At 55.7% G+C, this 17725-nt stretch overlaps 4 protein-coding genes across 4 annotated transcripts; 2 read left to right on the top strand and 2 right to left on the bottom strand.

The window, feature by feature from the left end:
* The first annotated feature begins 1767 nt into the window (after window positions 1–1767).
* BO72DRAFT_522310 (putative PHD transcription factor (Rum1)) lies at window positions 1768–7853 on the top strand. Its single transcript, XM_040949765.1, has 5 exons — window positions 1768–2546; window positions 2662–3553; window positions 3603–3697; window positions 3749–6417; window positions 6471–7853. The coding sequence occupies exons 1-5, from the start codon at window positions 2181–2183 to the stop codon at window positions 7576–7578; spliced, it is 5130 nt and encodes a 1709-aa protein (XP_040804388.1). The 5' UTR covers window positions 1768–2180; the 3' UTR covers window positions 7579–7853.
* Window positions 7854–8031: 178 nt separating this feature from the next.
* On the bottom strand, window positions 8032–9426 carry BO72DRAFT_475365 (1-aminocyclopropane-1-carboxylate deaminase/D-cysteine desulfhydrase; the record flags this gene model as incomplete). The annotated part of the gene is made up of 1 exon (XM_040947323.1): window positions 8032–9426. The coding sequence occupies one exon, from the start codon at window positions 9424–9426 to the stop codon at window positions 8032–8034; it is 1395 nt and encodes a 464-aa protein (XP_040804387.1).
* A 9-nt stretch (window positions 9427–9435) lies between these two features.
* On the top strand, window positions 9436–11688 carry BO72DRAFT_445387 (putative exopolyphosphatase). The gene has a single exon (XM_040944030.1). The coding sequence runs from the start codon at window positions 9831–9833 to the stop codon at window positions 11484–11486; it is 1656 nt and encodes a 551-aa protein (XP_040804386.1). The 5' UTR covers window positions 9436–9830; the 3' UTR covers window positions 11487–11688.
* Window positions 11689–12350: 662 nt separating this feature from the next.
* Window positions 12351–16229, bottom strand: BO72DRAFT_371084 (putative SH3 domain protein (Cyk3); the record flags this gene model as incomplete). The annotated part of the gene is made up of 2 exons (XM_040940988.1): window positions 12351–15509; window positions 15591–16229. The coding sequence occupies 2 exons, from the start codon at window positions 16227–16229 to the stop codon at window positions 12351–12353; spliced, it is 3798 nt and encodes a 1265-aa protein (XP_040804385.1).
* Between the last annotated feature and the right edge of the window lie 1496 nt (window positions 16230–17725).

Here is a 17725-nt window from a genome sequence, read left to right as displayed (position 1 = left end):
CGCATGATCAAAACCCTCCGCCTTACTAACCGAGGGACGCCAGCTGCTAAGCACTATCTATGGCGTACATCCGATGCAGCTGGAATGTCCGGATTTCTCTCGCCTACGGACCAGATGCCATGCCTACTCGTATCTCAGGGCTGTTTTCTCAAGCGAGCAAGCTATATTCCAAGGTTGAGCCATTTGCCATGATGACTGCCTCGTTGGCCACATACCAAAGGGATTTGCCATTGCAAAGGGCTGAGCCACCGATCCTCTGCCCGGTAAATGACTGCATGTGATTATCAAATAGGCATAGTATGCGGACTCGGGGCTCGACTAGCAGCTGGATCGGTAGTCCGTCCGTCTCAAGTGAGCATTGCCTGATTTTTTATCTGACCAGGAACGCGGGCCCTGGTGGGATGAAGGCCGGCCGAGTCTCCTCCATCCCACCAACTTGATGTCCACGATCCACGGTCCACGGTCCACGGTCCTCGTCGGTTGAAGCATCAACTACCGGAACCATACTGTTTGAGGTGGTCTGTTGAGCGGTGATATGGTCAAAGGTGTTTTCTCAAACCTGGTTTCTAGAAGCTTGATTCAACGACACTAGAGAGAGAGATCTGGACACTTCAGTTGTTCTTCAGGTCGATGACTGACTGACTTGGCACAATAGCATTCTGTTTGTCATGGTGGCATTCCCTCGGAAATGTGAGGGCTGGGAGGCTGGCAGGACTACATTACAAGATACAGGATACAGGATACAGGATACAAATTAGTCTAGGCCAAGGCCAAGGCTTGCTGTGTACTGTAATGTAAGTGTACTGTCAGTCAGCAGAGTACGTACAGGACAATACTTTGGGACCCTCTTTAGCACATAGGAACGTCTCTTGTTTTTTATTTATTCTCTTGTTCTGGTGGGAATCTGTAGATTCCAAGTGATTGATAGCTGGAGAAAGAGCAGGCGAACTTTACAATCCTATTATATCATCGAAGCACTTTTCTATCCATATCAAACCTATTGACCGGAACCGACCAGAGGCTCATCCTCCTATCCGAGACCGGGCAGTCCGCCTGTTTCAGTAAGTCGTTACATCACCGTTTGCGGGTTGCTGGAGAATATCTTACCATTCTTACCATACATAGACGGTAATTCATTGTAATTGAATACCCAGCCTGAGGCCGTCCGCAGTTGATGGAATTACCTCAATTGATGGATTGGATCCTGACCTTTTTTTTGACCTTTTTTGCTCTTGCAAACTCTCTTTTCCTCTCTTTTCTGGTCGGACTCGCTTGTCTCTCTCACCACCCTCCTTTTCCTCTCTCTTGCCTTGGCCTGTCAATGCACAAACATTGAGCCTGTCAAGTTTCCTGTCAAGGTAAGCAAGTCATGGGAAGAACTTCATTTTCACCCAACACTCACTTGAACTACACACGACACTACACTACACTACACTACTCTCACTAAGTCCCTACACTACTACTACTTCCGGCTACGGCTAACTTATTTGCCAATCGTCACTGCTAAGTGCTACTTGCTAAGTGCTAGCTAACTCACCTATCTTTCCATCCCTCCCATATTCAGGCTACATACTAGCTACCGTGCTGCTACCGTGCTAATAACGAGGTCTACTTGACTTCCTCCCGTCGTCAACAACTGAACCTCCCCCCAACTGCTCGACTCATACTCGGCATCAGCTTCGTTTCCTACTTCCACACTCTTTCAGTATTTTCTCCTTCTCTCTCTTCTCCTTTCTCACCTACCCCCAGCCCCCCATCAAACAAATCATTATCACTCCCTCCCGGTGGGCACGTTACCAGCTTGATCGACGTCTTGTTCCTTTTCCGAGATTCTCCACACTAACCCTCCCGGGTTCATCTCGGCCTTCCCTGGGAACATCTGCTGGCTACCCTTTCCCTTCCCACCCACTCCCCTCCCCCCATCATCAAATTATCCTCCTCCACTCTCTTTCTCGACCCTCCCTCCAGTTTTTACCCTCCCGCCCCATCTTATCATCCGATCTCAAGGATCTTCGTCCAAACCTCTGCTGACCGCCCTCCTGCTGCTGACAATCCTCTCCTTCCTCTTGGCCTTGGCCTCCATCCATGTGTTTTTCGCATCGGATGCTGGCCCCCTTCCGTCCGCGGTAAACCTACGCGCAAATTCGCCCTCCTCTCGATCCGCGCCTACGCTGTGAGAGATGGTGGCTCCGGCCTCAACAGGAGGTCCCTCCGCGGGCATTCAGCCTTCAGCGAGTCGCCAGCCTACCCGATCTTCCAGTACCCATCCTTCGCATTCTCACAATGTTCCCTTGAGCGCTCGACGGTCCGCGCCCCTCGATTTGTCCACGGTAGAGCGGCGCGGCCAGCCCAATGCCCCCCGAGAACCAACCAAGCGAGTTCGGCCTCATGGATTAGAAGAGGCACCAACCTATCGTCCGACGGAGGAGGATTTCAAGGACCCTGAAGCATACATCCGCAGAATCGCGCCGGAGGCCAGTAAATATGGAATCTGCAGAATCATTCCCCCGGAAAACTGGCAACCGCCCTTCGCTATAGACACTGAGGTATGTTCGTTGCGTGCTTTCGTTGACGCGCCCCTTGTCCCTTGACTGGGAAGAGTCGCGTGGGATAACGTGCCTCGCGAAGAGTGAAGCGGCTGACCAGATCACCCTCCAACAGCGTTTCCATTTCAAAACCCGTCGACAGGAGCTCAACTCGGTCGAAGGAGGTATGCCCCCGCGTTCAGCCACGTCTGCCGCCGGTGGAGCTCCGCAGCCCAGTTCTGACCCGGAGCCAGGGACTCGTGCAAACTTGAACTACCTCGATCAGCTAGCCAAGTTTCACAAGCAACATGGTACCAACCTCAATCGTTTCCCCAGCGTCGACAAGCGCCCCCTGGACCTGTACAAACTGAAAAAGGCAGTCGAGGTGCGTGGCGGGTTCGACTCAGTCTGCAAGATGAAGAAATGGGCGGAGATTGGTCGCGATCTAGGCTACAGTGGCAAAATCATGTCGTCCCTCTCCACATCGCTGAAAAACTCTTATCAGAGATGGTTACAGCCGTATGAGGAATATCTACGTGTGGCTAAGCCGGGGGTCCAGCAACAACTGGAGCTTGAGCATGGTGGTCCATACACGCCGTCGCCCCACCCGTCGCCTATGCCCAAGAAACCAGCTCCATTAGAAAATGGCACCCCTTCGGCAACGCCGCAGCCGATAACAAGCGCACCTGTCATTGCCTCGAGGGAGGTGGAAGCGACTCCAGAGAAACCCACTCCACCAGTTGAGCCTACACCGCCTCGGCCGATTGCTTCCGGTTTCACTGCGGTTAACACTTCCGGTGGCTTTACTGCCGTCAACCGGTCTCCGTCTTTTGTGGCGGTGAATAGCGCGCCGGCAGTGAAGCGCGAGGCTGATAATGGCTCACTCACTCCCAAGAGTGTAGCCGAACACCCGGGCAATGGTCACGGCGCTCCGCCCATGAAGCGCGCGATCAGCCACGAGAGTGGTTCTCAAACGGATAGTGGCGAGCTCGATGCCAATGGCCGTCGCAGCAAGCGTCTTCGTAAAGGTATTTGTCGCTTGCCTGCGAGTCGTTTGGTCCTAACTGACACAAACAGACGCGCCTTTGCCAACTGTCTCTGGGTCCCATATGAGTCTTCTCCGCCCTGCTCCGCCCCGTCAACGCAAGACGGACATTCGGAAAAATGGAGATGTAAGGCCTTCTCTGGTGTACGGCTGCAGAGCCTTTGCTAATGAGTCCTAGAAATGTGAAGTCTGCGGTAAATCCGAAGACCGGCCATCGATCCTGCTCTGTGATAGTTGCGATCATGGATATCACAAGTCCTGCCTCGATCCGCCTCTCACCACAACTCCCGAGTACGATTGGCATTGTCCCAAGTGTCTCGTCGGCACAGGGGAGTTTGGGTTCGAAGAAGGTGGGGTGTATTCGCTCAAACAGTTCCAAGAAAAGGCGAATACATTTAAGCAAAAGTATTTCGCGTCCAAAATGCCATTCGATCCTGTCCTCAACACTCACAGACGCGAGTCTGAAGATGATGTCGAGCGTGAATTCTGGCGCTTGGTGGAGAGCTTGACAGAAACCGTTGAAGTCGAGTATGGTGCCGATATCCATTCGACCACCCATGGAAGTGGTTTTCCTACAATTGAACGCAACCCTCTCGATCCATATTCGGTTGACCCCTGGAATCTCAACGTGTTACCATTCCATGGGGACTCGCTGTTCCGCCATATCAAGTCCGATATCTCCGGAATGACGGTTCCCTGGGTCTACGTTGGTATGTGCTTCTCGACCTTCTGTTGGCACAATGAGGATCACTACGCGTATTCGGCCAATTACCAGCACTTTGGTGCCACCAAAACCTGGTATGGCATTCCCGGGGCCGATGCGGAAGCGTTCGAAGACGCCATGCGGCAAGCAGTACCTGAACTGTTCGAAGGCCAGCCGGATCTTCTCTTCCAATTGGTTACCCTGATGCCACCCGATCAGCTCAGGAAAGCTGGTGTCAGAGTCTATGCTCTCGACCAGCGAGCTGGACAGTTTGTCATCACCTTCCCTCAGGCCTACCATGCAGGTTTCAACCATGGGTTCAATTTCAATGAAGCCGTCAATTTCGCTCCGGCTGACTGGGAGCCTTGGGGCGCCAGGGGTGTTTTGCGCCTGCAGGACTTTCGGCGACACCCGTGCTTCTCGCATGACGAGCTGCTCCTGACAGCTGCCGCCCGCGATTCGTCTATCACCACCGCCAAGTGGCTAGCACCAGCTCTGCAGCGTACTTGCGTAAGGGAATTGAATGATCGGGCCGCCTTCGCTGCACGCCATCGTGAAGCCGCTCCGCACAAATGCGCCCTGTACTCCGAGGACCCCGCAACTGGCGACTGCCAATTGAAGTTTGTTGTCGAGGAGGAAGACCTTCCCGAAGATGACTATCAATGCCATCACTGCAAGGCATATACCTATCTCGCGCAGTTCCGGTGCCGGAAGACGGGGAAAACCGTGTGTTTGCCACACGCCGAAACATACGACTGTTGCGGAGAATCACTAGCGCAACGACTACTTGGCCCGGATCACGTACTGCGTTACCGCATGAGCGACGAGACCCTGAAGGCCGTGGTGTCGAAAGTCCAGGAACGCGCCAGGATCCCAGAGGCATGGGGGGAGAAACTCGACAAGATCCTAGAAGACGAGCCCAAACCCCAGTTGAAGGTCCTCCATAACCTACTAAGCGAAGGTGAGAAAATCCCATACCATCTGCCTGGTCTCCCAGATCTCGCGGCCTTTGTCCAGCGCTGCGATAAATGGGTTGAAGAAGCAACCAATTATATTACCCGCAAGCAGCAGAACCGGAGGAAGAACGAGAAGGCGTGGCGCAAGGGTACTTCCAAGGCTGCGCAGCTGGAAGAACGTGATCGTGAAGTTCGCAGAGTAGAAAACATCTACGCCCTTCTTACAGAGGCTGATAAACTGTCGTTCGACTGTCCACAGATGGCGGCACTGGAAGAGAAGACCCGCGAGATCGAGCAATTCCGCCAGGACGTTAACGTTGCCCTCATGAACCCCCACATCCGATCGGCCCAGGAAGTCGAAGATCTGGTGGAATCCTCTCGCAATTTCAACGTGGAAATACCCGAGGTTGAAAGACTAGAGCACATCCTCCGACAACTGAAATGGAAAGAAGACGTGCGCCGCAAGCGCGACCAAAATTTGACCCTCAAGGACTGCCAGGAGCTGATTCTCGCCGGCGACCAGTTGAACTTACCAGACACCAACGACCACCTGATCTACCTCAAGGAACTCGCTCGCCTTGGTGAGGCCTGGGAAGCGAAGGCTAAAGAACTAATGGCCGTGGAATCCGTTCACTACCAGCAATTAGAGGCTCTCTCTGCGCAGGCGTCTCGCTTCCCTGTCTCCCCCGAGACCCTTGCCGCTGTAGATGCCATATTAACCAAACAACGTGAGGCGCAGAAGAGGATCCAGACACTCTATGAGAAAAGCAAGGACCCGGATTACCGGAATCGTCCCAAATACAAGGATGTCCGAGAACTAATGGAGTCCTTGGAGGGATTGAACAGTCGGCCGACCGGCGCAATTGACCTAGAGCGGGAACAAAAGCGCCATGAAGACTGGATGCGCAAAGGAAAGAAGCTTTTTGGCAAAGCCAATGCTCCCCTGCATATTCTGAAATCTCACATGGAGTATGTGGAGAAGCGGAATTCCTATTGCTTTGATCTGGAAGATCGTTGCCGGCCTCCTGTTGAGCCTGCGTCGCGAGACAACAGCCCAGATGGTCTGCTGGAGAGCAATCCCGCTCCTAGCATGTGGGGCGGGGGGAAATCACGCAAGCGAGATGTGTTCTGCATCTGCCGACACTCGGAGGCAGGCATGATGATTGAGTGCGAGGTCTGTCATGAGTGGTGAGTTCACTGTTCAATCGGTACTCTGGATGTTGTTCTAACGTTGGCCATAGGTATCATGGAAAGTGCTTGAAGATTGCCCGCGGAAAAGTCAAGGAATTCGACAAGTACACTTGCCCGATTTGCGACTGGCGACAGAAGATCCCTAGGGATGCTGCTCGTCCGAAGCTAGAGGATCTCCTCGAGTGGCAAGCCGAGATCCCTGGTCTGCCGTTCCAACCCGACGAGGAAGAGATCCTGGACAGTATCGTCAATCAAGCAACCACGTTCCGCGACTTCCTCCAGAGCTTTACGAATGCTGCCTGCACGACTACCGAGGAAGTGCCCACGCTGATCTTCTACTTGCGCAAAATCGAGGGCGCGGAAGTTTTGTTGGCGTACGAAACGAACTTCTTCCGTCAGGAGATCCACAAATGGGCGCCTGTTGCACCGGAGGCCCCGCCTATCCTGGAACAGTCACTTTCCACCCGCAAACCTCGGCCGACCAAGCAGCAGAAGATCATGGCACAACTTGGCGTGGAGCGACCCGAGGATCTTCCCCCGCATCTACGCTCCAAGCAGCCCAACCCAGTCAAACGTAAGTCCATTGATATCACTACGGGTCGGCCTACCCTGCTTCAGGCATCTCCTGGCGGCGGTGACGGTTCCAATTCGGAGTCAGGGCCTACCTTGACCATGGGCGATCCGCAGAACCCGCCGTATCCTTTCTCTGCCAGCTACACTCTCTCTGCGTCTGACTCGACGCCGGCTTTTGCGCCGGGATCCTCGGCTTTCTTGCCCCATGTCTCCTCGGCAGACTCGCCGTCGTTCCCTCCTCGATCGCCTCCTCTCCATCACTCGGGTCTGGATACGTCTCTGTTCAGCTCCCCGCGGTATACTCGGGATCATCACGACGGCCCTCCTGGGGTTGTTGACTCTCAGGATCCCTTCGACAGTAGTCCTCGGCAAAACTTGGACGATGTGTTTGCCGATCTCACTAACCAGGACACCGAAGGAGATCAGGAGGCGGAGCCCGAGCCGGAGCCCATGGAGAACACACATGCCAACGAGGCACTGGAGGTTCTTGATGTGAGCAACGGCGAGAGTCATTCCGAGCTTCCGGATGACGAGTCTAGTGATGATAAAGTCAATGGCCACGTGGATGTGGACGACATCGAATAAGCGCGCTTTTCCCCCCTCTTCTTCCTCTCTTCTCTCTTCCTTGTTAGATCCCTTGACCTTGCATTCAGGCATTCGGCGGCGTTCCGAAGTTTTCATCTGGTGGTTTTCTGTGTGTGGTTCATGAATGAGTAACGGTGTTGACGTTTCTGGGGTTTGATTTCGAGTACTACGGTGCTTTAATACTTTTTGTTATGGACTCGGTGTATTAAAAGGACCAGGCGAGCAGGGTCTCATCCATGTGTTGTTTGTTTCGTGTTTGTTATTCATGGCCTGAGCGCCCGATGTACAATGTCATCTTCCTATCTCTTCATGATATTATCATTTTCTAGTCTTGTATACCCGTGCTTGTTCGTATACCGTGCTAGTTCATCGTATGACCCGTGTATCTAATCCAGGTCTTGGTCCAGGCTACATAACGCCACAACAGTCCACCACTCTTCAGGACTAGGTCAATCACTCAGCATCAGCATACGCACTCAACGCCGACTGGCCCCCAGTATGTATGAACAGCACATTCACCGCGTCGCCGGGCTCCTCCGCGAGCTTCCCAGGCCCAGTTTCAGACTTTCCCCTCCCCCTCCGCCGCCGCCAATCCTCCTCCAACTCGCCCGACCCCACCCAATGCATCATCGCCCGCGCCACCTTGGCCGTGTACACGGGGTCGAGGACGACGGCCTCCGTGCGCGCCACCACGTCCATGGCCTGCTTGGTCTCCGCATCCAGCACCCCGTACCCGGCACCCACGAACCGCTCCTCGAGCGTCACATCCGCCGCCGTGATCTCACGTTGCGGATCATCCAGCCCAATCAACCCGGCCGCCTGCCGCGCGAACCGCAGCACGCGCTCCTCGTGGTAGGCTTTGGGGCTGGTGGGCGACGTGAGCACGCCGATGATCTTGCGGGGTGGGCGGTGCTGTTGCTGCTGCCGTGCTGCTGCTGCTGCTGCGGTTGTTTGTGATTGTTGTCCCTCTACCTTCTCGAGTAGCTTGAACCCCGCGATCAATCCGCCCAGGGTACTTCCGCTGCCGCAGGCGACGAAGATATAGTCGTACCGTGACTTCGGCCAAGATTGGGCGTGCTGTGGAGCATCTCCCTCCTGCGCGGCAATCTCAAACGCACAACGCGCATACCCCAATCCGCCGAGGGGGTGCAGGCTGGCTCCCGAGGGGATCCAGTAGGGGATCTTGCCCTCGCGGGTGCGGAGGGTGTGTATGATTGATGCGATGGGGTCGTTGTCGTCGGCGTTTGAGTCTTCCTTCTTGGCCTGGGGGTTTGGGAGGGCAGCCACATTCGCCGAGTCGAGCAGTCTGACGTCTGCGCCGAGGAGCTTCGCGAGCTGGACGTTGCCGGTGCGCGCGAAGGCGCGCGGGTCCGGCGCGGTGCGCCATCCGCCGCCGGTGGTTTTGTGGAGGCACAGCACGGCGGAGAGGTTGAGGTGGGTGGCTAGGGCGGCGACTTGAACGGTGTGGTTGCTTTGGAGGGCGCCTTCTGTTATTAGGGTTGGTTTTTGAGGAGTGGTGGTGGTGGTGGTGGGGCTTGATGATGGCGGTGGTGCCGGTGCACATGCACTCCCCCGCTCAGGGCTGGGGCCCAGTCCCCCGTATTGCGGGGTGGGCGAGAGGATGTCTGGGATGAGGTATTCGAGTTTGCGGTATTTGTTGCCGGAGCAGGCCAGTGGGGAGGCTTGGTCTTCGCGTTTGGCGTGCAGGGTTATTTGGGTTTGAGGTCGGGGGTTGGGGAGGAGGTGTTTGGTTAGGGCGGGGAGGGGGTGGATTGGGGATGGGTGGGGGTAGAGGAGGGAATGGCGCGGGATTTGGGCGAATGCTGGGGGGAGGGTTAAGGGTGCCATTGTTTGAGGATTGATTGATGGATGTGTTTTTGAGGTGGTGAGGCTGAGAGGTGAGAGGGTAGTTAGTATATAGTGGATGTCTGCGGGGTCTCCGTCTGCGGGTTTCCACGTAGAACTTAGGGCTGCGCTTTCCCAGGAAACTGAAAGAAAGGGGCTTCCGGGGGTTCTCCCCCGGGAATGGACAGGAGGAGGATTGAAGTGGGAGTAGTGGGATTGGGATAGTTTGTAGTTGTTGGAGAGGAGTGTACATCGTGTGTTAAAGGATGGGCACGATAGCGGTGAGATTCTGCCGCGATGATGTCTTAATGGCGATCCAGTCGGTGAGGGGAGAAACTTCTTGATATCGACATCGACGACGAGCTTCGTTCTTACGCTGCCAAGTCAACGCCCACCCAAAGCTCACCATGCCAGCCCTCGATCGGAGTCTCTTCAGATTCCTCGCTCAATCCCTGCAAACACATCACCGCTTCCTCGCCGGTCGCATCACGCGCCCGGAGGAGACTCCGATCTACGTCATCGGCAACCCGTCGGCGGACGTGGACTCGATCGTCTCCGCGCTGGTGTATGCCTACTTCGCCCATCCACGCCCTCACGTTCCCCTCATCAACCTCCCCGATGTCCCCTCCGGCCCCGAACTGCGCCGTCTCCGCCCAGAATTCCTCGAAGCCCTGCACCTGGCCACACACCCCGCGGCCCCGACCGAGCAACCATGGGAGATTGAGGCGGACACCACCGCGGACCTCCTCCGCAGCCACCTGCTCACCGTCGCCGACTTCGCTGCCCACCTCGCCCAGTCCAATGCTGCTGATACCCTGTCGCTTGTCGACGCCGTCCTGGTCGATTGGAACGCGCTGCCCAACCGCTCCCCCTCCCAAAAGGGCCAAGGCACGCTCCCCGGCCTCGAGGCGATCACCTTCCAGGTCGTCGGCTGCATCGACCACCACGTCGACGAGGACTTCCTGCCGCCCATCGCGGCCGACCAGCCGTTCCTCATCCAGCCCACGGGCTCCTGTGCCTCCCTGGTAGTGAGCATGTTAGAGCGAATGGGCCGGTGGACGCCGCACCCTCTTTCCTCCTCCTCCTCCACCTCCACCACCACGCCATCCCCCCAGAACCCACCAACCGCCGACACCAGCCCGGAGGAACTAACAACCGCCGCCGCCCACGAGCACCAACTCTCCAAACTCGCCCTCGCGCCCATCCTCATCGACACAGCCAACTTCACCGCGAAGGAGAAAGTCACCGACGCCGACACGCTATCGTACAGCTTCCTCCGGGCGAAGATCAACAGCACAAACTGCCAGCAACAGGTGGGGTCCATCGCCGTGGGCATCTCCTCCGGCGAGAAGCTGTGGGACCACCACGCGTTCTACCGGCGGATCGCGACGGCCAAGGAAAACAGTCTGGAGCTGTTGACCGTGCCCGAGGTGCTGGGGAGGGATTACAAGGAGTGGGTGGAGGTTCCTTCTTCTGTTTCATCCTCCTCTGTTGCCGATGGCAGCAGCAGCAGCAGCAGCAAGGATGGGGATGACAACGCAGCGATCAAGATCGGAATCTGCTCGGTCGTCAAGTCGCTGCCCTGGGTGATGCGGAAGGCCGACTCCAACGCCTCGCCGGATCGGTTCCTGGACGAGCTGGTCGCGTTTGCGCGCCACCGCGGCCTGGATATCGTCGTGCTGATGACCGCGTTCGCGGGGCCGGCGGCGGCTGTTGCTTCTGCGTCTCCCGCGTCTCCGGGAACGTCCACGTCCCCGGGGAAGGAAGGACGGTTCCACCGCGAGATTCTCGTCGGCGTGCCCTCTTCCTCGGAGCGCAGGCCCACCGCCATCGCGGCAGCGGAGGCTTTCGTGCAGCGCGGCCGGAAGGAGCTGGGGCTGGAGACGTGGCGGGCGCTGCTGGACGAGGACGAGGCGGTCGTGCAGACGTGGTTGGACTGCATGGAGCCCGACGACAGCCACAGACACGAAAACATGTGGATGGGGGTGTGGGTGCAGGGCGATGTAACCAAGAGTCGGAAGCAGGTCGCTCCGTTGGTCAGGGAGGCGGTCCTTGCTGTCTGACGCAGGCATTATCGCTCTCGCTCTCGCTGTGCGTGGTTGGTGGTTGGTGGTTGGTGCGTTTCTTGCGGTGTATATATCCCCTGCATTTAGACCGATCTATAGTATTGTATAGCATAGTAGTATTATATAGGATAGTACAGGATAGGATAGGATAGGACAGCCTAGTATAGTATAGTCAAGCATAATATAGGATAGGACAGTATAGTATCCTACTAATTACCTAGTAAACCTCAGTTCGAATGTGAAGAAGATTCATGTGTGTGTATCTATGTGACCAGCCGTAGATCATTCAGACATCATACGATAGTACAAACAAACAGGGCACAGAAAGTACAGGTCAGGTAAGTTGAAGGAAGGTATGCAATGCGACGTTTTTTGCTTGCTTGCTTGCGTGCTTGCTTTGCGTGCTATAGAAACGGAAAGGAATCAAGACGAAACCGAGGAACGCCGCACAATGGGAAGAGTTTTGGAGAAAGGGGGAATTATGATTATATAATTCAAATTCCCATAGGAAGGGAAATAATCCCGAATGCAATGCAAAAAAAGGAGAGGAAAGGCAACAAGCACAACAGGGTGTGACTTGCCCCCTCTCCCCTCCGAGCAAGGAATAATGTACATCCTGCAGCAGTGGGACACGTGCTACAGAGTGTAGATGCAAGTGCAGTGAAACAAATGCAAGGGTGCAACAGAAAAGAAAAAAACCCAACCCTGGGGCTTCAGACGATGCGGTCTATGCTGGATGTAACCATCAAGGTAAGGAAGACAGTAAAAAAAAGGATATGCATGTTTAGTTGGGTTGCAAAGGATTCGCATGGGTAATGCAATAGCCAGGATAAAGTTACTGATGGAGGGTAAGTTGCTACGTCAGTAGCATTCCCATTCGCAGAATACACACCATCGCGCAACGCGGTCGGCGAGAACCAACCCCCGCCAGATACCTCTTTCCCCAATCTTGATGACCGTCTCCCACACGCTGCCATCCGCCGTGGCGTCCGTGGCGGAATCGGCCAGGCTGTTGGAGCTGATCATGTGGTCGGCTTTGCGCGTCAACCGCAGGATCTTGCCCGAGGGAGACTGAATGGCCAGCTTGGCCGGCTTCTCCCGCCCGGACAGCGAGCGACCGGAGGAGATGGCCGAGGTGGAGGCCGAGAACTCGTTCGAGACGGCGGAGACCGACGATCCTCCCGCGGAGCTGGACACCATGCTCAAGGCACTGGCCGGCCGCGAGTAGACGGACGGCGACACACGACCACCACTGACCCCGAGATCGCTGCCGCCCGGTTGGTAGGGGGACGAAGCGGGGTGCTGGCGCACGGCAAACACAAAGGTGTTGCTCACGGCCAGCTTGGCGCACTGCGGCTGGATGATGTATAGATCGTGCCGTTGGGCATGAGGGGTCGGATGGCGTAGCACGAAATCGTAGGGCGGATTGTCTCCCGTGTGGATGATAGGAAGGGCAAGAGCCAAGGGATGGGGGATGTCTCGGCTGGAGTGCATGAGCCCCTTCTTGCCTGCATAGATCTTGACCATGCCTTGTCCCTCATCGCCCGGTAAGACCGCCTTGACGGTGATCCGTTTCTGTCCATTGATCCAGTCAGGCTGGACGAGAGCCCGTTTGCGCACCGTCTCTCCGTTCTCGAAGCAATCGCCATCCGCATCGCAGGCGAAACCGGGCGCTTCGACTTCGGCTGCGCATTCGACGTCTGCGGGAACGAGAAGACGGATCTGCATGACCTCGAGTCCCTCGATCCGGACCACGCTGGTATCATAGTCTGGGAACTGCATGTTTAGCTTGAAGTACGGCGGGCAGGCGGCTGGAAGAGCCATCAGGACATCGGGCGAGATGGGTGGGCAGATGTGCTGCTCATGGGGTGAGAGCGGAAGGTGGGTGTAACAGATCTCTAGAGGACGCGCTAGGAAGTACCAACTCTCGGCCACGGAAGTGTTGTTGGTGACGAATAGATTCCTTTGCGGGTTGGTAGGACTGGCTAGAGAACAATCCATGATGCGCCATTCACCATCCACGAGGACTGAGTTCCACCAATGGTTCGCGCGTGCAACGCCGTCGTATTCGTGCAATTCTCCCGGGGTTTTCAAGAAGCCTCGGATGACTTCAGCATGAAGACCAACGGCGGCACACATCTCCTTGACCAAAAACGCAACCTCTTGAGGGCTTCCCCGTTTCGTCTGTAGTACGCGTTTCAGGTCAATCCCAATTTCTTCAACCGGCTCGTCCCAAGCAATCTTCTCGCTAACCCAGGTGAAGATAGCCCGCAACCGTTGAATATCACTCTTGTACGGACGACACACATACCCATGGGCAAGGCTGGCCGGATTCGTCATTGGTGGCAGACTGTTGACGAAGCGGGCGCTCTTGTCGACCAGACTGAGATTGAAGGAGCCAAAATTGTTAGGTTCGCTGATGGGCAACCCGTCAATGCTTTCGTCACCTTCCGCGGTCTCGTTGAGTTCCTCCACCGCGTAGATGACTGGGTGGTCCATCATTTGGCATCGCTCCGCTCTCTCAACCCGCTCATTGTGACTCGGAGAGCTGGCGCGGTTGACATCACGCCGCACCTGCACCCAATCTATGGCAGAGGCACTTCCTGCATCCCGAGCCGAGTCCCGGCTAGATTGCAAGGCACGGATCGGCGAGATACCTCGTCCTTTAGAGGGGGAGAAAGTACCACCGCTCTGACCAACCGCAATGCTACTCCGAGCGTTAGCTGCTCCCGTCTTCGCCGACTCGAAGATTTTCTTGAAGAATCCCGGTTTCTTGGCCTTTGGAGTAGATAGACCCCCAAGCACCCCTGCGGTCTCTTCCGGTGCAGCTTGAGCAGCAGACCATGGAATGGCGGAAGACGCGCCCTGTCGAGAGGTATTGTGGCTCGAATGATATGATATCCCTGTGAGTGGCGTCTCAGGTCTAGATACCCGAGATACATCGCTGAACCCTCGAGAGCGGAACGTATCAGTCGCTGTGTTTGGTCGTTCAGCTGGCGTCATTCTCCTAGCGTAGCTTCCGGCACTTGTTGCGCTAAATCCACCAGCTGATGGACCGCTCATCACACTGAAATTGGTTCGCTCGGTACTTGCTGTGAGACTGGTGCTGATGCTTTGCACCCCGCTCGAGGAAGTCGTGGTGCTCGACTTATTTGTGTAGCTGCGATTGAGTAGATCCTCACGGAGGTCCTGTCCTGATCGTCGTCCTCGAAGATATGGATACTGTGCCGGAATCGAGTTATGTCGGCCATGGTACGGGACGCCTCTTGGAGGAGGCGGTGGAGGCTCTTCGTCCTCCTCTGGCTGAATCTCCTCCGAGCCCTGTCGATTCTGTTCCTGCATCTGACGGAGGCGGCTCTCCATTCTTTGTACGTAATTGTTCAGCTGCGGAGGGCCATCCGGATAGGGGTCATGCGTCCAAACGCTGTTCCTATGTTTCTGGCTCCCAGGTTGTTGATATTCCTTGTACCCGTCGAATCCCATCGACGTTACGGGTCGGTTGGAAGTTCGCAAGGGTCGACTCTGATTCAATCCTTCGTAGGCATCTGGTGACCAGGGGTTATTGAACAGTGGCTGTGTCTGTGGCTGTGGGGATGGTGATTGCGTGCTTCGAGACAGCCCCATATCCTCCAGAGAAGTCATAACATCCTCCATTGCATCACGGAGAGGAGAGGGCGTAAGGCCGCGGCCCTCAGAATGGGCAGCAGGCGATGGTGTCCTGGGCATGGTAGCATAACGGTCGTTCATATCCAACCGCGATGGGACAAGAGGCCCAGGAGATGGCTGTCGATGTACCGCCACGCGATGCGGAGGCGGGGGCGGAGGCGGAGATTCTTCCCGTTCTTGCAGCTGTAAGGGCGAGATCTCTCGGGAAGATCGCCCGGGTATTGCTATACCGTGCCGATCGGGATATGGCGAGGGCATGTAGTCGTAGTCGGCGGGGATATGGGGAGACGCGGCATGAGATGGAGGAGTGGGATGCATTGTCGTTCGCACAGGAGGGATCAGTGGCATGTGTAGCTCGGGGTTATCAGACGGGTAAGGCGATACAGCTCGAGACGGGGGCCTGTTGCGGGGACTATCGGAAGGATACGGTGATACTGCTCGAGACGGGGGTCTCATGCGCGGGTTATATGGTGCCGGAGCGCTCGATGACAGGAGCGGATCAGGCTCAGCTGGAGGACGAGGTGACGCTGCGCGCGATGGAGGCCGCGACCGCGAGGGCGGCCTCGATACAGAGCTCCGATGCTTGACTGCGGTAGTTGGCGTTCGCAATGGTTTTACCTTTCCAGAAAGGCTGCCATCCCGGGGTGGCGTTTGTGGAATAGAGCTTGCCATCACGGGGGAAGACGACATGCCGCCACGAGACAACTCGCCCGTGGGCGCAAGAGCTTCCCTATGGGCCTGAAATGGTTTCCGGAAAACGGTCTTCGTCTTCTTCGGCGCCGAAGTAGGGTTTGTTATCGGAGAGACCGTTGCGGAAATCATGGGGCTTGTCGACCTAGTCACAGGTACAAAGTCCTCCCCAAGGACCTCGACGAAGTTGGATGGGAACAGACCCATCATGCGCCTGTCGCGCCGTAATCGACCCATCCACCATTGTCCATCTCCTGCGTTCAAACATTCGATAAGATCACCTTCCACAAACCCCAGATCACGTTTTGTCTCGCCTCCCCACGAGTATATGGCTCGACACCAGCATGGAAACCGGGCGGGGAGTTGGGGGGCGGCGGGCGCCATTGCGACTGCGGTTCCCCACGAACCTCCGACTGTATCGTGGCAGCGACCGGTATAGTGCGAGACAATTAAAGATTAACTTAGGCTTGGTATCACGTCAATGGACAAGAATATTCCTGGAGTGAATGAGGTGGAACCGGAAAATACAAGGCAACGAGACGAGTCTAGTCCGAGGCGCGCTGTGGGTCAATCAAGCAACGATAACGAGAACATCAAGAACAATGAGGTGGAGCTGCAAACCCAAGCATGGTAGACTGCAAGCCGGTGAGATGGAATGATGTATCAGATTCCAGGGGCGGTGGGCTATGGGAATGCGACGGGGAAAGAGACTGCTCTCATGCAGCAGTACTGGGGAAGCAGGGCGCCTCGGTCATAACAGGGAGGGAGAAAGACCGAGGACACGGCGCGGACGAGAAAGGGTGTGGGGAGGGGAAGATGGGATGAATGCAAAAGAGCGAGTAGGAGAAGACGAAATTCTAAGACGAGCAGGAGCGATAGATAGCGAGAGTGAATAGCGACAGAGGATCTCGACACGACGCAGGGAGAGAGGATTGATTGAGAGAGAGGGTGTGAGAGAGAGAGAGAGAGAGAGAGGGACGACGGGAGCTGAAGTGAACGGTGAGGCCCGATCGATGTTTTGGTGTTTACGTGGGCACCCGATCGGGTTTAGTGGGCGGCTTATCGATAAGCTTATTGCGCACTGTCCCCGTGGTTCAATTCGCCGCCGTCGGTTTCATTCATTCGTCTCCAGCTTCTCTTTCGTCTCTGGTTCCCCTGATTGCTGTTTGACACCTTATCTACGATCCATGGTTCCTTTCTCCTGCTCCACTAAGCTTGTCTAAAACCAAAAAACACCATCAGGGGTCCAGACTTTCAATACAGCCTAAGAGAAGCAAGCACCGCGTCGTTGCTTTCGAAACTCGTACCACAAACACTGAACCCTGCAAATAATTACATTATCAGACAGACTGCTGATGAAAATGGAACAAAGGCTGGAAAACAACCCATTATCAAGTGTTTGTCCTGCTCTAGCCGAGTATGGCGCGCAACGAGTCGTGCGCTACCTTGAATGGTGGTTGTTGCAAACCCATATCTGAAGCAAATTGCTCAACAGCCACTGAGCTCATGTGCTAAACGTTGTGCATGCCTGACTAGGCAGGAATGCTGCCAATGTTGTTAAATTTGCGGGCGCAAATCAAGCACAAGGGAGTCTCTCTAACAAGCACGTCATGAGACAAGCCTTGAAGCTTCGAGGGTAGTCTTATGATCATTCTATGTTTCCTCTCGCTGATGCTTTAGCTTGGCCTCGTTGTCAAGGGCAGTTCGTGCAAATCCAGGTTGGCCATCGATACTACTAGAGTCTCCCAGAATGTTGATCGTATATCCCTGTGCCCGATCTGCTGTCGTGACCGATTTAACCTTCACCCCAAGAAGGACATTATATGTTTCTATGCTTCGCAGTCACGACCCGACCCTACTAAAAAGCGACCGGCTCTGTA

The sequence above is a fragment of the Aspergillus fijiensis genome (assembly GCF_003184825.1).
Source record: "Aspergillus fijiensis CBS 313.89 unplaced genomic scaffold BO72scaffold_9, whole genome shotgun sequence".
NCBI classification, from domain to species: Eukaryota; Fungi; Ascomycota; class Eurotiomycetes; order Eurotiales; family Aspergillaceae; genus Aspergillus; species Aspergillus fijiensis.
Note: the sequence above shows the minus strand (reverse complement) of the source record. Positions and strands in the feature narration are given on the sequence as shown.